Source organism: Equus caballus, chromosome 26 (assembly GCF_041296265.1).
Source record: "Equus caballus isolate H_3958 breed thoroughbred chromosome 26, TB-T2T, whole genome shotgun sequence".
Taxonomy (NCBI): domain Eukaryota; kingdom Metazoa; phylum Chordata; class Mammalia; order Perissodactyla; family Equidae; genus Equus; species Equus caballus.
Window position 1 is genome coordinate 11,229,250 of NC_091709.1, and position 23,225 is coordinate 11,252,474.

The window sequence follows — 23,225 nt, forward strand, 5'->3', positions numbered from 1 at the left end:
TCCTTAAGATTATAGTTGAATTTCTGTCCTAGAGATAAATTAAAAACTTGCTTCTATTTTTTTTCTGAGCCAGTGATTCATTCTGTGACTTTTGGCCATTAGCTAAACATTATTTTGCTAAGATAATCCGACTTTAAAGTTGAGTAAAGTAATCAAGAATTCCCTGAAACAATTTAGTATTTAGTTCACTCTCTTCCCCTCTCTCTCTGTCACACACATACACACACACTCATATAATATTTCATGATAAAGCTAGTCTTTAGAAATTTTTTGGCCAAAATTAAGAATACTTTACTAAATGTAACCTACCTTTATGTCTTGCCAGGTATCGACCAAGCAGAAATATAGAACACAGCGTGACAAATACAACGACGGCCACTATTCCTCCTATAAGAGCATGATCAGGGCCAGTCTGGCCAGCCAGAGCATTGGGATCTGGGAAAAAGAAGAAAATATTGCTCAAACTAGTGTGTTGTTTAGTCATAGAGTGCATATTTGCATTAAAATGAGTTATTTTGAAAATTAGCACATTTCTATTAAAGTAAAATTTCATTAACATGTATTATACCAATAGTCTAGTCAACAAATATTTATTGTGTATCTATAACATACAAGATACTGTGGATATAACATTTGCCTTATCAATCACTGTTGCCATAGAGCTTACATTTTAAACTGGGGAGACTGGATAAACAAATACACACAATATGATTTTGCATAGTTTTATGCCTCTCCTTCCTCCTCTCCTCCATCTGAAAATATGTGTGTGTGTATATCTCTTCGTGTGATGAACACAACTATACCATTTTCTAAGTAAAATTACGTCATGGGGAAGGCTGGGGCTAGAGATGAGAACTTGAGATTTATCATTATAGAAACATTATTTAAAACTATGGAAACTGATGAACTCCTTAGGGAGTGAGTCTAGATAGAGAGAAGAAGAGATCTGAAAACCGCGCCCTGAAGAACTCTTGTATTCAAAGTCCACGAAGAGGAAGTGATTCCAGCAGAGCAGATGGAGAAGGAGAGAACAGGGAGGTATGAAAAGAGCCCAGAGAGTACACTGTAGTTGATCAAAGGGAAGAACGTATTTCAAGGAAAGGAGGGTGATAGAAACTGTTAAGTGTTATTGATAGAAGGAGGAAAATGAATACTCAATGTTGAGGATTAAGTGCCTATTCGCTTTGTAGCTTTCGAGGAAGTGTTTGGAAAGATAAACATTAATGACATACTTTTACATTCTGCCTTTAGTAAGACAGTACAGGAAAGAAATGAGCCCAGTAAAGGGTAGCCTGTTTTCAAGTAGAAACCAAAAAAAAAAAAAGAAAATCAAAAGAAAACCCACACATTTGGATACTCAAAAGTTTGGAAAATCAACTATTTGTAGAAGTTGCACAATAAGGGATAAAACTGAGTGAAGTTTTGAGCAAGAAAATCCATGAAAAGCTCAGCCCTAAGGCAAAGATCAGATTGAGTGTACTGCCCACCGTCCCACTGTTGCAGACAGCCTCATCATAGTTGCTTATAGTCCAGAAGAGGGATTTAGAGGAGGAAGAAAGTGAAGAAATAAATTAGGCTTGGCAATTATACCTTCAAAAGATCTTGGAGTGTGATTATAGGCACATGAATATGACAAATAGATTAGGAGTCTAACGTGTTTTTAATGGAAACATTGGGCCAAAGAAGCCTGTGTCCAGATAGAATAAAGAAGTATGACTATTTGAAACTTCAAACAACCTTTGGATCTCCAAACTTGGAAAAAGCAAGGAGTTAACTATAAAAGCTGTGTAGTCCACATGGAGGCCATATTCCCAAACACCCACTTCAGATGTGGCCATGCAGTATGACTGACAAGGCTGAACTTCCTGGAGGGTAGAATTGGGGAAAGCAGAAAAGAAGGAACAGAGGAGATTCCAGTTTCTTCAAAGAACTACAACTATGGTCAAGGCAGAGGGCTCTTTTGATGCATGTCTGGCATGTTTTCATAATTGCTGTGGATAAGTGACTACTCAGTGTTTCCCATTCTTCTTTTATTTCCAAACGGGGTCATTTATATTAAGAATCACTTCTCCTGGCTCTGTTCTATCATTGTGTTTTGTGTCTGGGTGGAGAGGAGCATTAATAACTTCCTTTTGGTTCATCTGTGCCTGGACTAATGCATCCAGATATGATGAAGAGGATTGTGCATATCTGAGGACCTTGGTCTTTGAGTTGGGTACATTGGCTTGATGGGACTTTAGGTTGTCTCTTTGGACAGGGTAGGGTAGTGGTTTGCAGAGGGAAAAGAGGTGAAAAGAGAATATTGATCTATTGAATATTGAATATTGAGCTAGAAATCTCTGACAACAAACTTGTTTCCTTTTCTTTCAGTGCACAGAGCTGAACATTTTCATGCTTTGCTTGCCATTGGATATAACCATGTGATTTGTGTTCTAGACAACTGAGTGAAGGCCCAGCCAATAAAAACTTTCCATGTGTAACCCTCCAGGGTGGTCTTGGGAGAGATAGGTTGAAAATGAGGGAGCCACAAGAAGCGAAGCCGTGGGTCACTGAATCTCCACCTGGAAGAAAATTGCCCAACTACAAATACATGTATTGAACTGCTTGAGGAAAAACTAAAGCTTTATTTTCAAAACACTGAGTATTAAAGTTAATCTGTTACAGCAGCTATTGTTTAATTTCCTATTAGATAGTTTTTTGTATTTCCTTTAATTTCTGGCATTGACTATAAATCTCAAAGAAAAAAAAAGGCAAAAAATAAACTTGCCACGCCTCTGAAATCCCTCTTCCTGCTCCTTGCCTAGATACTTTACAATCAGCTTCAACTCCTACCACTTTCTCAAGTCTCCAAATACAGAGCATCATAAATCACATCCGTTTTATTTGTTGAATGTCTCTCAAAGCTGAGCACTCTTTTTGGGAAGTGAGAAATCACTCGTTCATACATCTCTGTGCCTGTCTTATTGCCTGAAGGGAAATTCTGAGAAGTGGTATTGCTGGATCAAAGAAGTGAAGACTTTTGATAAATATCACCAAATTATATTACAGAAAGATTACACAAATTAACCCTCTGCGAACTGCACCCAGGGTTCTTTTCCCCATACAGTACTAACATTAGATAATATAATTAAAAATATTTTGCCAATCTAATACTGAAAGGTATTAAATATTTTGTATTTATTAAATTATAAGTTTACATAAGTGCGTTGAAATATTTTTGCCCATATTAATTCATTAATTTTGCAATGTTTTTTATGGGGTTTCACCATTTTCCCACTCAAATTTTCTGTTTTAATAGCTCTCTACATAAAGGATGAACACTTTTAGCAATTGTTAAAAATTTATTCTTCATTTTTGATCTTCTCAGCCATAGATAAATCTTATAATTTTATGTAATTAAATCTATCAAACTTTTGTGTTATGATGTCTGACTTGTGGGTCGTGATTTGAAATGCTTTTGCCGTGATAAGATTGTACACTTACAGATTTATGTGGTCATCCAACACTTTTATTATTATACTTTAATCCATCTAAAATGTATTTTGGTCTATAGTTTGAGGCTAAAATGTAAAATATATCTTTAATTCTTATTTGACAGCCAGTTGTCCCCCACACTATTACTTTCATCAATAGCGTTTACCACTTACCATAAACTAAATGTCTACATATATTATGTTTCTGCATGTTCTAGTTTATTTTATTTGAGGGATCTATACATGCAATCCTACACTAGTATCACAGGGTTTTTAAAAAATTATAATATAGATTCAGTATCTCCAGTTCCTGTATAGGTTCTGATTCTGACTGAAACTGAAGAACTAACTTTGATTAAAAAAAAAGATCAGTCTAGAAATAATCTTGAAGTTATGTTTTCAGTTTTTATGTTTCTCAAAATAAAGGCATTTGACAACTTTGAAAACCTAAGCTGTGTTCCTTTAGGTCAATGTGGAGGGATGAATAGAAGAAAAAAAATAGCCTACGGCAAAATGAAATCTTTTTTCTTCAGGAGGCTTGTTGGAGTTTTCAGGGGAATCTGAGTGTTGGAGATGGGGAGAATGAAAACTAAGGTGATCCAACTCCTCTCCAACAGATCCACCAGTCTGAGCTCTCTCAAGGCCACCCGTCTTCTCTTTCCTCTCCCGAAGATCATTGAGTACCAGCCCACAGGACTCCATACCCATTCTCTTCACCTTCCAATAGGAGCGCACACTCTCTGGGGTTCGGAGACTATATTGGGAGAAATCATTGTTTAGCTGGGTAGAATCTCAATTTGTTGGGCAGTTAGCATTGTAGTTTTAAAAATCATTTTAATTTCTTGGAGGAGAACTCTTAGATCAGGTTCAGAATAATTTTGCAAGAAACAAAACTACAACAGATCATTTATTGAGATTATGCTAATTATAGATAGATTTTCTTTTGTATAGTGCATTTTCCAGGATCATAGTATGATTCTTCAATTATTCAAATCTTTAGTGTTTTCTATTAAGTGGCATAGATTTTCAATATTTCCCATTTTAAATATTTTAATATTTAATAATTTGAAAATTTTAATATTGTTTTAAAAATATTTTAAAATGTTATTACCTTTTCATTAAACTTTATAACTTATTTCTTGTAGTGCCATTCATTTTTCCTTTTTTCCTTTATTTTCTAAAGATTATGTCTAGTATTTGTCAAGATTATATTTATCATTTTTATTTCCTGACCATCAAATTTACTTAATTTTCCTTCCAGTTTAAATAGTGTTTCAGTTGTTCCCTTAAAGTTTTTCTTTCTATTATGGATATCAGGACTATATTTTCCTTTTTTCTACTGCACTAGTTAGCGCTTTGTGTACAATAATGACAATATCATCCTGATTCTGATGATGTCAGAATTGCATAAAAAATCTAAATGGACTAGTTACAATCCTCCTTTTGACAGTGTTGGTCTCTTTCCTCATTTCAACAGCTAGAGTTACTTTTACAGTTCCTATTTCCCTGAAATTTGATAGCAAAGATATTCATCCCTTGAAGATACGTAGCACACATCTTGTCAAAAGAAAATTTCATGGTAACAACATCCTTGAACTTTGACTATCTAAGTATTATTTTATTATGAATAAACACTTAACTGGCTAAAAAAGCCCAGATTTTTATCTTTTTGACTTAATAATTCAGAACAATATGTCAGTGTCTTGAATATTTGTTTTGCCTCTCCTTTCTCCTCAAATAAACCTGAAATTGTTCAGGTTTTTGTTTTCCATTCTTTTTTAAGTGACCTGTCTTCTCTGCATGATTGCTATCAGAATTCTTTGGTTTTTTCTTCGACTATATTTAGATATTTTACCTACATATATTTTGCAGTTTATCTCTAGTCAGAGTTTTGCATCATTTTCAATCTACTTTTTTATTAAAATCAGATTAGTTCATTTGTTTTTGGCTTATGAATTCTTTTTTCTACTCTACTTTTGATTAATAATTATTATTCTATTTTCTTTCTTGGAAAATCCAATTATGCACTGGTAGAAACTCCATATTTTATGTCGCATACATGTCATTCCATCTTTCTTATTTTTATAATCCTCTTACTAATTTTCATTTTGTTTTAGTTATATTTCCTAAGTTTATCCTCTGTTTAGTTGATTTGATTTTTTATCACAGATTTTTCTTCTTATTTCTTCCAAAAGGATTTTTTTATTAATTGTGACTTTGGTTTAACTACAGTCTCTATTTAATCCCACTCCATACTTAGTAGATGTCTTAAACGGTTTTATCATATTGATAATAAAAAGTGGTAGCTTTATAATACTTTTTTCATTTTAGTATAACAATTCCATTTATACATCTGGGACAATGTTTGTTTTTGCGGAGCATACATTATTTCTCTTCTTTTACTCTGTATTTTAATTCTTAACGTTGAGATGTTTTGAAGCGTTCTCTGTTCTGATGCTGGTCTTTATTCCTGCTCAGCTATAATGCTGCAGATCAATCCAACTACAGAAACTATCCTTGTAACCGAAATATGGATCATATGACATCTGTATATAGCGGATGGAGTAGAGAAAGAGCCTTTGGATATAAATCATTATGGTGAGAGATTTCATTGATTTATTTCATATATTTTTGCCTACAACCTTCACTTTCACAGTAGAACCTCAGATAATATGTAGGTCATCCCCCCCTTTTTTTTTGCAGTAAGACAATTTGATGTGTTAGAATTTGTTTCAGATCAATTTAAATTTATCATGTTCATCACTGCATATATTTTCACTTGGTTTCAGATGCATTTATAGACATATTATTGTCTTTCAGTGAGAGTAATCTATTAACACACACTTGTTTGACCCTATTTGAGAATGTTCTACATATGCTCTTAACAATCAACGAAGGAAACACTTCAACCTGTAGCCTTCATTTAATCGACAAAATAAGTCAACATATGGTCCTAGGATTTTTAAGATTTCAAAGATGGTATGGGTATAGAGAATGCTACTTTTGTATATCTACTTGTAATTTTTTTTTTAAAAAAACCAACACTGTTGGTTATGCTTTTTATCTCCCTCATAACTGTTAAAACTAAAAGTTTATCATTAATTCTATTTTTAATTACTAAAACAAGTGATTGACCTTGAGGATCAGGTAAGTATCCCCTGAATGCAGAGAGCATACATAATTTAAATGGCTAAGTCTCAGCAGGAATCTCTCATATATCTTTTCTCTCATTCCTCTCCTACTGTCATAGCAATAAAAAGATGAAGTACAACCTTCTGAAATTTCTTTACAGATAGCCAAGTCTGTATTATTATTCAGAAATATATCAAATATCTTTAAAGACCATTATTCATTCTTGAGTGTTAGCCCTGATTTGCTAGAGTTCCTGTCAATACTGGAGCGAGTAAATTCCAATAGATTTGGCGATGTATTAGCAGTCTCTTTTACTTGACAACACAAAAACACAAAGAATATTGTAGAATTAAAACTCTCTGTGTTTAGCATCTTCAGTTAGGGTTATTGGACTCAATAAAGGATCTCAAAGAGAAAATTGTGTCAAATAATATTTAGGGTTAGTAATTTCTGATATTTAGAAGAGTAGAAAATAAAGCAGAGTTTTATTTAAAATCTTAACGTGGATAAATCCTAAATTATGTAATTCTATCATTGCTGAGGATTTCTATTATCAAGTGGTTAGTCTATCATTTATTTTTCCCCTTAAAATAAGGAGTATCAACTCTAAAGAAAAAATATCTGACATTCTAGGATCATAGCATGCAGAAATCATAAATGCTACATAGTTTTTAATTCATTTTAGAATTATTTGACATAAATATCTTTTTAAAATTATCATATATGATTTCCAGTTTGAATAAAATGGTAGATAAGAACTGAAATTAAAATCATTTCATGTAAATATTTTAAAATTAGGTTCCAAGACCATTTTTAAAAGAAAATAATTGTCATTATATATTAAAGCAAATACATTTTCAAAGCCAAATTTGGATTACAACTATATTTTTTTTTAAAACAATGATAAAAATCTAAGGACATGTACTGTGATAAGCATACTAATCTACCTATTCATGAGGTTGGCAAGAAATTTTTACTGTTTTCTAATCTAATAAAAACTATTTACAAAACTGTTTAAATGTCAGGGTTCAGACAACAGGTTCCTTATCAATAGCGCAGCATTAATTCAGAAATAAATATGGAGCAGTGAATTAAATAGTAGACTAGAAAGTTGCTAATTAAGTCTGAAGTTAAAGTCAAGAGAAATCTTTGATAAATCTAGGAATAGCATTCAATGACAAAGAGAAGAGTGAGGAAAAGCTGGAATGAACAGAAGAAGTATTAGTGAAGAGAAGCAAGTGCCTCTCAATGCAAAAGTCGCCAAACACAGTTCCCTGGTAACAACCATTAGAGCTAAATGAACCAAGAACAGAGGAGAAGAAAGGTGGATCAAATGTGATATTGGAATGTATGGTAAGAGCCACTTCAAAAATAAAACCACTTATATTGATATTCTCTTCCCATTTGGGAGTTAATACTTTTTTTTAGAAGTGATTGAACACTCTTGGAGAAATTTCATTTTAACAATAAAATGGTTTGAAATTATCAAATTAAACTCAGGAAAATATGTGTAAAACTGGGATTATTACCTTCAGAAGCAGAAAGCACAGATGTTTCAAGTTTAGTTCCTGTATATAAGTGATTCTGCGTCACAAATGACATTTAGCATTATTAGTTAATTCCCTATCTCTTTGCTAGGAATGTACTTTTATAGCATATTTAGACATCAGAAAATAGAATTTTCTTTATTAAGAAACTGTGTGTACTGAATTGTGCACCGCCCCCCCAACTCACTTCCTGAAGCCCTAACTCCTAATGTGATGGTATTTGGAGATGGGGCTTTTGGGAGAAAACTAGGTTTAATGAGGTCATGATAGTGGGACCCTCATGATGAGATTAGTGCCCTTACAAGAAAAGGTACCAGAGAGCTCTCTTTCTCTCTCTCTTTCTCTCTCTCTCTCTCCTTCTCTGCGAGGTAAGCATATCGCTTGAAGGCAGCTGTCTGCAAGCTAGGACGAGAGCTTTCACCAGAACACAACCATTGTGGCGCTCCGATCTTGGTCTTCCAGCCTCCAGAACTGTGACAAATAAACTTCCGTTGTTTAAGTCATTCAGTCTGTGGTATTTTATCGTGGAAGCCTGAACTAACTAATATAGAAACTCTAGCATGATCTTTTTCATGTCTTATCTCACTTGAATTATATATAAATTTAAGGCAATAGGAAATAGATTTGGGGAAGTCTGAATAATCCATACTCATCCTCAGCCAAAGAGCTGTTGACATGTATCACACCCAAGACTGCACAGATCGAGCCCTTTGAATGAGTTACCTGAAATTGAGCTGTGCATTGCATTAGGTACCACAGCGAGCTACATTGCAAACCTCTGCCCTCTATCCACTCACATACCAAAGTTTCATAGTGATTAAGATGTAATGATCGACATCAAGAGCATCAGATGAAATCAGTCTTTAGATGAAACTGTGTTGCATTTTGTATGTAAATAGAAGGAAAGTGGTAAAATGAAGCAGAAAAGTCAGTGAAAGTGACACTACAAGTGTTACCGTACGTAAAGGGCTTAGAAGAATGTCTGACACATGTAATGTAAGCACTATCTAAATGCTAGTTATCTGGAGGGAAAAGGTGGAAAGCATAAACTGCTGTGTAGAAAAATGTACACTACCTTTTTCAACTTTTTTACTCTATGTGAACCATTCTAAGTGTCCGAATATTTGAAAGACGGGGGAGATATCAACAGAGGAACATTTGCATCAGATGCAATTGGATAAAATGAATCTGGTGAGAGTCTGATGGGTGAAGACTAAATGAGAGAATAATTATTGAGTATTTAATCTGTGCCAGGTTCTGTGTTATAAATGGCTTATTTTATTTAATGCATGTAAAGTGTTGCCTCATAAAATCATAGTTATTATTAATATAAAGATTGATAAACTTAAGCAAGTTTTTGGAATAATTTTTGAAAAGCTTTAAAAATAATTTTGAAAGTCTGTTTTTAGAATGCGTCAGATGACTCCTATTTTGAGAACAAGAGCTTGTTGAGGTAATTTTTAGTGTTGTATCTTTTCCCATAATTGTCTTCTCTTTTCTTCTCTCATGAAGAGGAATTCAATGCCATTCCATGCTACATAACCTCCTGTTAGTGCCGATTCTTCATCATGGAAGACGTTTTACTTTCCCTCCCTGTACGCAGCGTCCAAACAACAGAAATCCGTCTCTCCATGTCAATGAGCCCTGAGTTATTTCATTCAGAAGTTTTTTCTCTTGAATTACTCCACTTGCTTTAGTTTTATCTTTCCCCAAAGATATTAGTCTTCTTGAAGATAATACCTGCATCTTGCACTTGTAACACAGCTACAAAAGCATTTTTACATAGTTCTTAGAATCAAGCAAATTGAGTGAGTGACTGGATAGTATTAAATTCTTATGCTGAATTCCAGACAGAACGTGGATCTTTAGATAGTAAGTTGCTGTTCTGAGCAATGGATCACTGTTCCTTCAAGGTATTAACATATTTGTTTAAAATGTAACAATATGGTTACCATCTAAATATTTTAGAAATTACTGCTAAGGAAAAATGACTCATCTAGATTTGTACTTCATGCTTTGTATAATTTGATTCTAACATTGTTTGAAATTTTTTAAATGTATTTAAGAGCCTACTTTCCCGTCTTTAAATAGAGTAAAGCTTCAGAAAGAGGGTCACCATGGTAAACATTAGAAATGGCTATACATAATTTATGGAGAAAAAATACCCTGTCCTTTGGCAGTGGATGACATCAGCAAAGTCCCTGGAGAGGAATATATCGCTAGCTTCACTCAAGGGTCATCTATGATCTTCTAATTTTATGTACAATTACTACTTCTGACAAAAATACTTATGAACAGTCTCTAAAGGAGAGAAACATGACAATATGTTGTCCTTTGTGTGTGTGCATCCTTTACACATAATTTTAACTATAAACAATGGGTACAGGGACTCTAAATCTGTGGGTTCTAAATTAAGGCTACACAGCATACAGCAGGTTTTCAATAATAGGAAGAAAATCCCAACATGCACAAACTTAGCTTTTCCTCTTCAAAATGTGTTTATTGTACTGTAAATGTGTTTCCAGATCAGGCTCATAAACAACAAATGCTGCCACGTATCTATGGATAATAGTACAGACTTCCTATTCAGAAAGGTTTTGACAGTAATTATAAAATCACTGTTTTGTTTGTTTTGTTTTGAATTTAGTGTTTCGAGGTTGTTTGGCTTAGAGGTATAATCAAATTATAAAACGTTTCAGCAAGTGAAGTGCGGTTGTGAGAGACGTGGCCGGGAAGAGGTGCTGCTCCACACTAAGGCCATGCGCTGGGCTGCAGATCCCCTCTTCTGAGAACTGTCTCTTCTCAGGATCTGCTCATCAATATTTGTGACTTAAAGTTTTCCTAGGTATGTAAGAATTGACTTTATTAACTTATATAATAGTTAATAATGTGCTGGGTGCAAACGAGATATATACTTGAATAAGATACTCTGTCCTTGAGAACAAAAATTTGAGTGGAAAACTTTTCTTAAAAAAGTGTTCTTATTTTTAGGTAAAGTAAGTTCTAGCATAATTTTCTTCATTGCACTGATCTTTCTCTCTTTGGTGAACTTTGGAGAGTATTTCCTTGCCTACTGAAATGAGGAAACTGTTCAGCTCTGAAGAACTGAACCAATCCCGACAGGACTCTCGGGCAGCAGTGTAGTGTAGCTGTTAGGACTGAGGGCCCCTCGCACAATGCTTCCCCTTCTTTAGCAGGTATCCCAAAGGGGAGAGAATTGCCAGAAGGAGCTTACCTGCGTGATAACAGGAGGAAGGTGAAAGAAAGGAATGGCTTTTAAGGTTATCTATATGATCAAAGGGAGAACAGACTAAGTTTTGGGGTAACCATGGGGTTATTTGCCACTTGGAAAAGTCAGCCACATTATCCATGAGGCATCTGACTTAGAATGTAATTTTCCTGCATTAAACCGTCGTCTCTCTTTAAGATCAGAGAAGATCCGAAGTAGTATCACACTCAGAATCCTAAGACTTAAGTACTACTTTCAGTTTGACCTTCTTAGCGTCTCAATTTCTACATCTATAAATAAGGATACGTACCTGCTCTGCCTTTCTCAAAGAGTTATTGTTAAAATCAGGTTATATGGAATCTGTGAATATAAGTCACATCAAATAGTTGCTCAATAAATATGATGTGAATAAAATAATGAGCTTTATAAGATTAGAGACTATACTGCATTTTATGGTTTTGTGTCATTTCTTTCAGGAAAAATATACTCGAATTCATTCTACAGTGACGAATTTCCTTTACATTTATGTGACCTGTAGAAGCTGCTGTTCTTTATTCTGTTGCCTCGTGTCTTTCTAAATAGGAGCTGTTCTGCCTTCAATGTCAAAAATACCTAACTCTTTGCACATCACTGGTCTCAGCCCACACACATAAAATGAATAAACGGGAACAACCATTAAGAAGGAAGACAAATGACTAGGATATGACATTGCCATATGTCTGTCTTGGCAATGTACTCTGTGCAAATCTAAAAAGATGAATTAAAGTATTTTTGAGCAGACTAGAGGTTAAGTAAATTATATGTAATGATTTCTGCAGAAAAGTAAAATCTAGATTTAAGCACATTTCTTTGTAAACTAAACTAAAACAAAGACAGATGATAATTAAATTAAGTAGACTTTCAGAGGAAACAACAATAATAGGACAGATTTATTTTTAAAATACTAGAAAATATAGAGAATAAATTTTTGACAGTAAGATTATTTATAATGTTCAACATTATTCTAAGAGTTTTAGCCTGTACCACTTGTTTATGATGTCTGACCATATGCAGAAATGATTGTGATGGAAAAATTAACATTTAAAATGGTGGGGAAAGATGAAGTGTAGAAACAGGTGCATTTTTTTATTGGCTAATATACTAGAAACACAAAATCATTGCTAGTAAAATAATTTCCCTTTATAAACCAGTCACCTCTGAAATGTGTCCTATATCACTAGTCAATTCAGTTAAACAACTTGCCTTGTATTATTGTTTTTGAACTGATTATTCTAGTGATAATTATAATAGTCATATTAATTATGCTCATATAAGTTTTTAAAATCACTGTGAATGGTCATTGAACCCGTTCCCCAGTTACAATATTCAGCAGAACACAATGTGCATGTCCTCTCTATATACCGTTTAGGAGAGACCATCTCATACCAGTGGGAAAGGCCTGCGCATGGCTTAAATATTAAAATCTTAAACTCACCAGAATCTCACTCTGTTGTTTTTTCTCATACTAAATAATGTTCAAATAGAAAGTAAATCTCTCCCATCTTGCCCTAACTGGTGCTTTCTACACTAGCTCTATGATCAATACGTTACTTAACCTCTTTCTGCTTCAGTTTGCACATAGCACACAGGATAATAGTAGTATGAGCCACATAGAGCTTTTGTGTGGATTAGATGAGGTAACACATGTAAAAGTCTTAGTACAACACCTGTCCCATAAAATATAATAATAATAATGGTTACTATTTTCAAAAGCGTTATTCTTATCACTTTATTAAATTTATTAAATGCATATTGACTCATTTTATCCATAAGTCAGTCTTGCCACATACTTGTTATTTTCATACCAAGTTCAGTAGATTTTATAGTAAATATTTAACAAATGGTTTTTTCATCAAGTTCTACACTGAAAACAGAAGTTAATGCAAGCGGAGTTAGCCTGGTGTGAGAGCACTTTCATAGGAGGTAAACTGCTATCAAGAGGCTACACCAGGACTAACGTGCATTAAAAAGTAACTGCTTATCTTATGGATGCCTGAATAGAATGTTCTTGTGAACAACTTTCCCCGGTCTCGGAAGGATTCCTTTCCTGAGATCCTTTCCTCTCTGTGTTATATTCTCTTCTGAGACTATTCCATGAGAAAGTTGGGAGAGAAGAGTCAAAGACCAAGCATCACTTGAGTTTTCTCCTCAGCCCAGAATCCAGAAGTTGTTTTCCAAAATGTCCAAAGCTGTAAATGGCAGCTAGATTTGGCAAATTCACAAATAAAGCTATTTAGATCCAAAAGATAGTGTAGAAAGATATGTTTAGAGTTAAAATCATTAACTTACAAGCAAAATTTAGTCTCAATTTAATTGATGAGTTAGAATGAAAAAATGCACTAGGATATCTCAAATACAATATTACAGAAAGCAATTCAGAATGTCGCTTATTATTCTTGGATACATGGGGTAGATTTATTTACCCAACTATAGAAAGAACTTGGAAAGAAGGCTGTATCAAATTTAATGATTATTTCTAGCACAAATTTTGAGGAAGATATTAGTGTAAAATGCCAGTGTAGTTAACTCTTGGAGATCTGGCTCCACTGTATGTAATTAGTGTATTTGACACCTGTCAGGAGCTGTTATATCCTCACTTTCCTTAAGAATTTAATGATCAGGTAGTTAGCTTGCAGATCGAGACACTGAAAATAATGACAGAAGTAGTTGTGTTCATGTTTGTGAGTATAAAATAAAGTCTACTGTTCTCAAAATAAGTGAAAAGAATGTTTACATGAAATATACCATGCTGAAGTTATGACAATGCTTTCAATTTAAGCATACATGAAATTTGCATACTTCATGAATTAATAGATTGGCTTTTTTTAACCGAAGAAATAGGTATGCAAAATGCAACTAACTAAGCCTGTAACAGAGGAAACTGATTTAAATATTAACAAGTGACAGATATATGTATAACGTAATTCCGCCCTTATAAGTTAATATGAAGTATGATTATATGTAGAATTTTGTCCTACACCATTGTTAAAAAGCAGTGGGTCTAAATTCCTATTATGCATAACATATAATTATTCATTTTAACAATTATTACACAGCACTTTGTAATCCAAGCACATCAATGAAAGACCTAACTAAAAGCTCTGAGATGCATTCACTAAGGTCATTTAAACCAAACTGAAGAAACATTGAATGGCGACGTTAAGATAACTGTACTCTATATTCTGAACTATGTTTTATGGTCATAAAAGCAGATTTCTAAAATCTTTTCAAGTGGTACCTAATACTTAAGAATGTTCTAGAATTTTAATGACAGAGCCTCATATCTTTCCTCTACTTAAGCAAGACACATACAATTAGAGAAAGAGATTATATCCTTCATAGATATCATTAAATATATAATCTAAAATAAATCATATTCTAATAGTGACTGGAAACCTAATGTAGTCATAGTCATTCTTCCAAATTTAGCATAATTGTCTATTTCTGTTTCTATTATAAATGGAGTGTTGTTTTAGTTCCTTTCTTTTCCTTTTCTCCCACCTCCAGATAAAACTACTTTTTCTGCATTCTTTGCTGGAATCTGTCATTCACCAAGAATTCAAATTGTCTTGCAAGATAACACATCAACAAAATAACAGAGAATTAAGCTATGTTCTCAAGATCATATTGTAAGGCTACAGCTCAGCACCAAAAATGTTAATGTCTGCTTTTCCATTTTGTTCAATGACTTGTAACTACTTTTTTAACCTTACATACGAAAGGAATTTTAAGTACTATATTACCTGTAAGAGTTTCTGTTGTTGCTATATGTACTTGTAAGTATAAAACAGAAAAAAAACACGAGTCTTAAAACATTTCTTTACCAAAGAAGAGTTTAAAAACTTGCCTTTTTTGGAAAAAAAAGACTCACCATAAAAATGTGACACTAAATGAACCATCGTCTCAACTAAATCTCTCTTATAGTCAGAGAGGCTCAAACTGGACTCAACCAAGTATGAACTGAGCCACCCTGAGTAATTCAGTTTACTCTCACTGAGCCTTCGGTTACTCCTCTGTAACTTATTGTCTTTACTGATCATCTGTCTTATAGAATTATCGTGAAGGTGAAAAGGGATTTGACATGGAAAGTTCTTAGCATGGTGCCCAGCACAGAGTAAATAGTCAATATATGTTATGCTTGTTTATATAATTGATACTTTTAAAGGTCTATCCTAATTTGAGATGATAGTAGTGATGTTAATAGAAATAAAAAGGTCACTAAACTTAAAGACATTCTCAACTGAGATGTGAGATAGCCACAAAATAGCTGTAGTGTATACCATATTGGCTTAAAGTGAAAAAAAAAGATAAATTATTGATAGGGCAATTTTATGTTTTTTAATTAGCATTTTAATTAGAATAAAATATCTTATGCGAGTTTATTAGGACACCAGTAATAACCATTAATGGAATTTTGATCAAGCAATGAAATTTTTGAAGTCATTTCAGAATGCACATGTGATTTAATTAACTATTTCTCATTAGTTATGTCATCTATATTAATAGAAACCTATTATTTTTCTTTTTTTAGTAATCATCTGCTTTATGGATTTCAAGAATTTAATTACATTTTTCCCTTGAAAAATATCCACACTGTATTGGAAAATGCCATATTTTTGTGAACACTTTTGGAAGGCTATATGTGTGTGTGTACATTTCTTTTTTCAAATTCCCTTTTATGACTTTGAAAATAAAATGACATAATTGTAAACAAATTTGCAAATGTTAAAGAAATATGTAAATTAAGTTGAAGTCTTCGACTACTCCCATCCTCCAGAGAACTTCCTTTTAACAGGAATATAATTTCAATGTTTTTTATACAACTAATATGGTGCAGCTTTGCTTATTCACGTTTTAGTACTATATAAAAATATTGAAGTTGAACAGTCAGGACTTAATTTTCCAATATTAAAGTTTTGCTATCCAGAATTTTCTTAGTTGGAAAATTCTGAGAATTGGCCACTGTCATATCTTCCTTTTCCTATCACTAATCCAGGAAAACCTCACATACATTCACTTCCAATAAATTGAAGTATAACAGATATCCAGGATCCTGAGTTTGGGACTAGAAATGTCAGAGTATTTCACTTCAATGTGCTTTTGTTGGTGTTTTGTTTAATTTTATTTTGTAAGACATTGACCATACAATTTATATTGCACTTTACTCACTCATCACAAATTGGAGGGAGACCAAACGGAGTAACATGAGTGAACAGGAGAATAAGCAATATTTGGGACTGATCAGGAACCCCTTTCTCCTCTTATGTAGGTAGACAAAGCTTGTACTTTTTCTTACTTGCTTGAGGTGCAATGTGGTTTGTGGTAATACTGTAGTCTAGGCAGTGATAGACGTAAATTCTACCCAGAGGGTCATGAATACATCGTTTGCAACTGACAAACTCATTTCCTGACTTCTCTTGAGGCACTAATAAGGCCTTGAATCAAAGGTCCAGTGTAATTACCATGTGTATTTCAGATTAAATAAATGTGATAAAAGCTTCCATCTGGCTGTTGATCAAACATGTGGGGAGATGCTGATTTCCAGTGACATATTGCAATATGTCTATTGTAACAGTCCCCGATGACTTTCTGTAAATTACTTACATTTGGGATTACTTGACTTTGGCAGGCAGAAATATTACTCACTTCTTAAGTGCTGCCCAATGGGAGTTTGTGAGATGTAGTCTAATCTTATACTTGTTAAGGAAGACATTAAGAAATAATGGAACCGTGTTTATTTCACTAAATGACAATTGTGCTCAAACTATTTGAAAAAGGCAAACTCAATTTCATAGCAGCCAGAAACTTGTTCTTGATGACAGAAGACTACATCCAAAGGGATTGGAAATTAAGGTACTAGATAAATGTTTGGTTGTATTATAGAATGCCCAAATTTTGATAAATGAATGAAGTCTGGATATTTACTTTAGCAAACAGCATCAATAGCATAGTAAAAGCATTGAAAGCTGAGCAAATTTTTGGTTCAAAATTTCACAGATGTTATGTCAGTCATTGTTATCATCAACATATTTATGTTTTAAAGGAAAAAAACCTAATATCTTGTTTCTGATTAAAATACTGGTAAACAGTAGGAATGGTAAAAGAGTTTTCTTCAACGGAGTGTTGTTTGGAGTAGGGTAAAAATAAAGACAATTGAACCATTGTCATTTACCTAAGAGGAAAAATGCACGGTCCATTCCTAGTTTTTATGTTAAGGTTAAATGCCCCAGGGATAGTCTAGGACTCAGAATTTCTCAATCTTAGCACTACCGACATTTTTTGAGCTGGGTAATTTATTGTTGTGAGGTACTCTCCCGTGTATTATACGATGTTTAGCAGCATCCTCGGACTCTACGTAATGGATACCAGTGCTCCCCAAGTGACTACATTGTTCCCAGACATTGCCATATATTCTCCAGGGCACTAAATCACTGGTGGCTGAGACCCAATCATCTAGGTAAATTTGCTTAATAGAGGCAGAAGATCTATAAGGATAAGAAAAAAATACAATAAATTATCAACTGTTAAGGTCCTTGACGGTTTATGTAGGATAGCATATTTAGATATTACATATTTTAAAAGTAAATGATCATAATTGAAAATACAACTTTTAGAAAAATACGCTTATAAAAGATCAGATGTAAACAAAATATATAATCAGGACACATATAGGAAAGCTAAAGGAGAAAGAAAAACTACATCATCTAGATTAACCAGGGTACACAAAACGTAGAATGTTATGCAATAAAACTAGCTTTTAAAAATGTTTTAATATAATGGTCCTTAATAAATATTTATTGAAGTGAACTGAATTGCATTCTTTGCATTAAGTTGAACTTTGGGCAGGAAAATGAGGCTGGAAGAATAGCGTGATTGTTGAATGTGGGTTCTGAACTCAGACTTATTGAATTAGAATCTAACTTTGTCATTTTCAAGCTGTAAATAAGGATATATAAGAGCTTCTCTGTCCCTGAGAATCCTCAAATGTAAAATGAGGACAAAAATAGTATTTCAGAATTTAATAGACTTACCTATACAAAGGACTTAACAGTACCTAGCACATTAAAAGAACTTTGTATATATTATTACTGTTATTCTCATTATTACAGCGAAGAAAATGTCTTGGTCCAAGAAAAAAAAACTTTATAATATAGAGAAAAAATATTCAGTTACACATAATAAAAGAGAAAGTTCAAGAAAATGTTTCTTTTCTGATAAATGGGAAGGGACAGCAAAGAAAAAGTTCTATTGAAACAAAGGGAAAAGGGCGATTTCAAGGAATATCTGCCAATGTGGCCAATTTAGCAGCATGCAGTGATATATTCCAAGGTAGTTGAGAACTAGACTATGAATGCGTTCATCAATGATTTTCAATACCTCAGAATCTCTGGAAACTGGAGAAGAGCCATTGGAGTGTCTGCCTTTATAAAATGAAAAGGAAAGGGATGATTCTACAGATTAAAGACCAATATCATTATCTTCCAATTCCAGGAAAACTGGTAGAACAAACTAGCCAATCAATTTAAAACCCCAAGAAGAGCACGGAAGCTCATTAGCTATCCTCCCCATCCCAATGAAGACAGTTCCTATGGAAATAATCAGTACATTTGCTGCAGATGTATATACACTTACATTATCTTAATATGGTGATGGAAAGAATCTAACAGGAGCTTATGAAAGCAGTGACAATTACAGAGGAGAACAAAGAACAATTTCCACCGCTCTTCTACCTTCCAGATTCTTCTTCTAAATATTTATTCTAACACTGATTTCCAAATACCTGTCACTAGAGGCAGGAAAGTAAGATGGAAATCTCACACAGATATGGATTGAATCTCACCTAGGCAATTTGCTAACTGTATTGCCTTAGGCAAATTGCTTAACAAAGCCATATTTAGGTTCCCTCAAGTGTAAAACATAGTGACATCTATATCACTAGATTGGGTGGGGCTGGGGGGCAAGCAGGTATGTTTAACTTAATTTAACCAATTAAGATAAATTAAGAAAATTGGCCACCAATGCTGGTCTACTTCTTTACTCCAGCTCAGAAAAAAAGTCATAGAATTTATAATTATAAGGAATTTATTATTGAGAACATGTTTTGGAGGAACAGGCCATGGACACGCTGGTGAGGGGGAGGAGGGGACAATAACTATAATTGAAATCAGGCGACAGTCAAGTAGGACAAGTTTCAAAGGAAGTAGCCAGCATGAGGATTAATTAGAGTTTAAAAGGTGAGGTCTGAAGAAGCCAGGCTAAGGTAGATTCTGAATCAGAAGACTAACTGTCATTGGTCAGCAAGAGCTTCAGAGACAAGCAAAAATATACCCAAATGTCTCCTTGGGCTTGGAATTTCTCCAGTAACTTCGGAGAGGCAACTCAAACTCATTGTTCTCAGAATTCCAGGCTCACTTGATTTTCGTTCCTTAGAAGTCTCTGGTGACTAAAAGACCTCCCTCAGTGGATTTAACACACGGTAAGAAAAAGTTGAGAAAACAATATAGGGTTTTTTTCCTATAACTTTCTTTTTGCTCACAAAAGGAAAAAACTCCACAACCTAATAAAAATTCTGGCCGTAAGTTATTAGTTTCTAGTAGTCTCTGGAAGTGTATGTTTTGCATACAGTCTATTTTACTTTAGTTTCTGCCTAAAGGTATTCTAATAAAGAACGTAATTTTTTTTATCTTAAAAAGAAATAAGTAAAATATATTTTTAAGAACTTCACAATAATTTATTGTTCATTTAAAATCTAGCCTCTTGAGGGGCGCTTATATGTTATGGGTATCTTTTTACAGATTCTAACTACAGAAATTCCGTCTCTATTAATGCCTTATTCAATCCATTTTTGGTAACTTTCTTTTTCCCAAGAAAAGGTGGCCATAATGACATCTCCATTCTCCTTTCATTACAGTTTACCTCTCTCTCTTTAAAAAGCATTGTTGTCATCTCTGAAGTGTTCAATTGCACATGGAGAAAAACCGTGCTTTACTTTTCCTATTACACGCCCGTGACAACCAATGCTTAAATAGGCTGTAATGAATATAGACTGTAATAAATATTGCCAACTTTTCTTCTTGTGCTTATGTTTTCATGTTAGGTGCCATCATCATGGTAACACGTTTGTGCTTAACAAAAGTATCAAGGAGAGGAGGGTTGAAGTTAAATCATTAAATTAACTACTTGGTAGAGAAAAAGGAAACCAAGAAATATTTGATTATATCAAAAAATGTAGAAGCAATATTATTGGAAGAGAACAGTTCTATCATCAACTTAAAACCTGTCTATTAAATGTATAAAAACATGAAAAGATAAGTTAGACAGTTCTCGTAGAAAAGAGCAGTAGCTAAAGGCAAAGAGATAAGAGCATTGATAGAAATAGTAATGAAGTGGAGAACAGAAGAACTAGAACTGACGTTAGAAAGAACCGAATATTGCATATTGGAGCCAGTGGCCAAAGAAAAGAAAGAAAAAGGGAATTACCCTTAAAAGCAAAAGGCAATCGCTAAAAATAACTAACACCCATCTGCTTTTTTATATACAGAACACTGCTCTGTGCACATCACACGTAGTGACTCCTTTAATCCTTACAACAGCTTATGAGTAGGTACTATTTTATACCCATTTTGCAGATGAGGATACAGAAACATTGAGGGGTTAAGTAACTTTCCCTTGGTCACAAAACTAGGCAAGGAATTTATAAGTTGGATCTGGCTGATGGAGGAAGAATTTGACATCACTTTTGGCCACGCTAACCTTGGAGTTCTGGAGGTTGTCCAGCCAGAGATGTAACAGTTGAATCTAACACTTTCGAGAGGGATTTAGACGAAAGAAAAGGATGCCCCATTGTCGTGATAGTTGGTACTAAAGGAGAGTAGAGGGGGAGCCTAAAGGTAGAGAGGGAAGCAGAAGAGATTTAGCAAGAAGGAACAGGAAAAGAAGTCAGCCTCAGGAGACTGAGAGATGCTGTTTGGACTTTTTAAACTAAATTTAAAAAAAAGAAGATGATCTAAAATACAGGAGGTGGGACAGGGGAAATTAGGATAACGGCATCAGGGAGAACCACAGGTGAACAGTCCCAGGATCAGAGAAATCACGGCCTATGTGGAAGAATCCAAGTAGCTCAGAATATCTAGGACACAAAATGTGAGTTTGTTGTGGCAGATGAACAGAGGCCATGTTGTGAATGACTTTGTGTGCCAAGTTAAAGAGTTTGGAGTTTATTCCTTGCCAATAAAAAATGATCATAACTGCAATCTAAACACTATTCTGTCCACAATATGGAGACAAGATTAGAGCGAAACAAGATTGGAGGTGAGGAGGCAACTTAGCAGGCTTTTGTAGTCATCTAGGTGGGAGGTAAAGGAGGCTTGAAGTAAAAGAGTGGTAGTAGAGGTGGAGAGAAGTTGAAAGATTGGCTAGATTTTAAAGAATGAGGGTTGAGAAGGTTTAGTGCCTGGTTGATGGAGATAAAGAGAAAGATGTCCCCACTCACTGAGAGACAATAAGGAGGTGGAGTAAATTTGGGGCAAGATAAATGAGTCTGTTTTAGGACATATTGAGTGTGACATATCTCTCTAGAGAACAGTGTAGACTTCGGTTGGGCAACTGATCATACAAAGCTGGAGCTCGTCTTAAAGTGCCACACTGGAGACAGAGAGCTAAGAGTAAGCAATGGGGGGATTCTTATTGAAGCCACTCAACGAGATGAGATCCACCAGGAGGAAGGGAAAAGAGAAGAGCAAGAATAGCAACTTGCAGATATGACGTGGACCAGAAGCCTGCAAGGGAGGCTAAGAGAGATTGGAAGAAAAACACTAAAAGACTGTTTTTTCAGAAAACACAGGTGCAGAATATTTCAAGAATATTCAAGAATGCCCAAGAGAGATCAGCTAAAACAAACCTTCCCAAACTTATGTAAATATATATTCATCAACTGTCAATACAGAGAATACCAGGAGAAGAATATCTTCCTGCATCAGCAACTGATCAAGCCAACAATTCAGAAGAAAGAATCTTGTGTTAAATACAAAAATACAATCAAAACCAAATGTTCAAAAACCAGTTTCGTTCTTACAATAGATTTTTTAGCCTCTGCCCAAAGAGTAACGTAAAGCCTGTGTACATACTTAACGACAGTCTGTACAGACTGAGACACTTAGATAGAGACGTTTGACCAGCATTATATGAGAAGGACCGTAAAATGTAGGCACCTAGGAGTCCTTGGTGACTTTGATGGGTGAGCTGGTTCTGGGAAGTGCTGCCAGCCTGAACCGCTGAGTTCAGAGGGGAGTGCAGGGTGGGAATGCTGCACTGTGAGAGCGCAGAGAAAAGAAGAGATGGCAGCAGAACTTAAGGGCAGAAAGAGGCAAAAGAGGATTTTGCGGAGAGAAGGTTTTTATTTTTAATGAGAGATAAGATCACATAAAAAGAAAGAGATCAATACGGTGCGATCTTAAAATATAAAGAAAACAAAGAAATCTTTTGTCTAAGAACCTCAGTATTTTTGGGAAAATAAGAGAAGAGGCCTGGTGGTGCAGCAAAGTTTGCACATTCTGCTTTGGCAGCCCAGGGTTCGCAGGTTCCAATCGCAGGTATGGACCTACATAGGCACTGCTTATCAAGCCACACTGTGGCAGGCGTCCCACATATAAAGTAGAGGAAGATGGGCACAGACATTAGCTCAGGGCCAGTCTTCCTCAGCCAAAAGAGAAGGATTGGTGGCAGATGTTAGCTCAGAGCTAATCTTCAAAAAAAAAAAAAAAGAGAAGAGGTGAAGAGGTAATGTGCAGAAAATGACAAAAGATG

General features: G+C 34.5%; 1 protein-coding gene across 6 annotated transcripts in view; it reads right to left on the bottom strand.

Annotated features, from left to right (window-relative positions):
- CADM2 (cell adhesion molecule 2) overlaps positions 1 to 23,225 on the bottom strand; it is a 1,006,464-nt gene that overhangs the window by 8,131 nt on the left and 975,108 nt on the right. For all 6 annotated transcript variants that reach the window (XM_070252474.1, XM_070252473.1, XM_070252476.1 and 3 more), the window contains one exon: positions 310 to 435. In XM_070252474.1, coding sequence (XP_070108575.1) covers positions 310 to 435 — 126 coding nt within the window. The remainder of the gene's footprint in view (positions 1 to 309; positions 436 to 23,225) is intronic.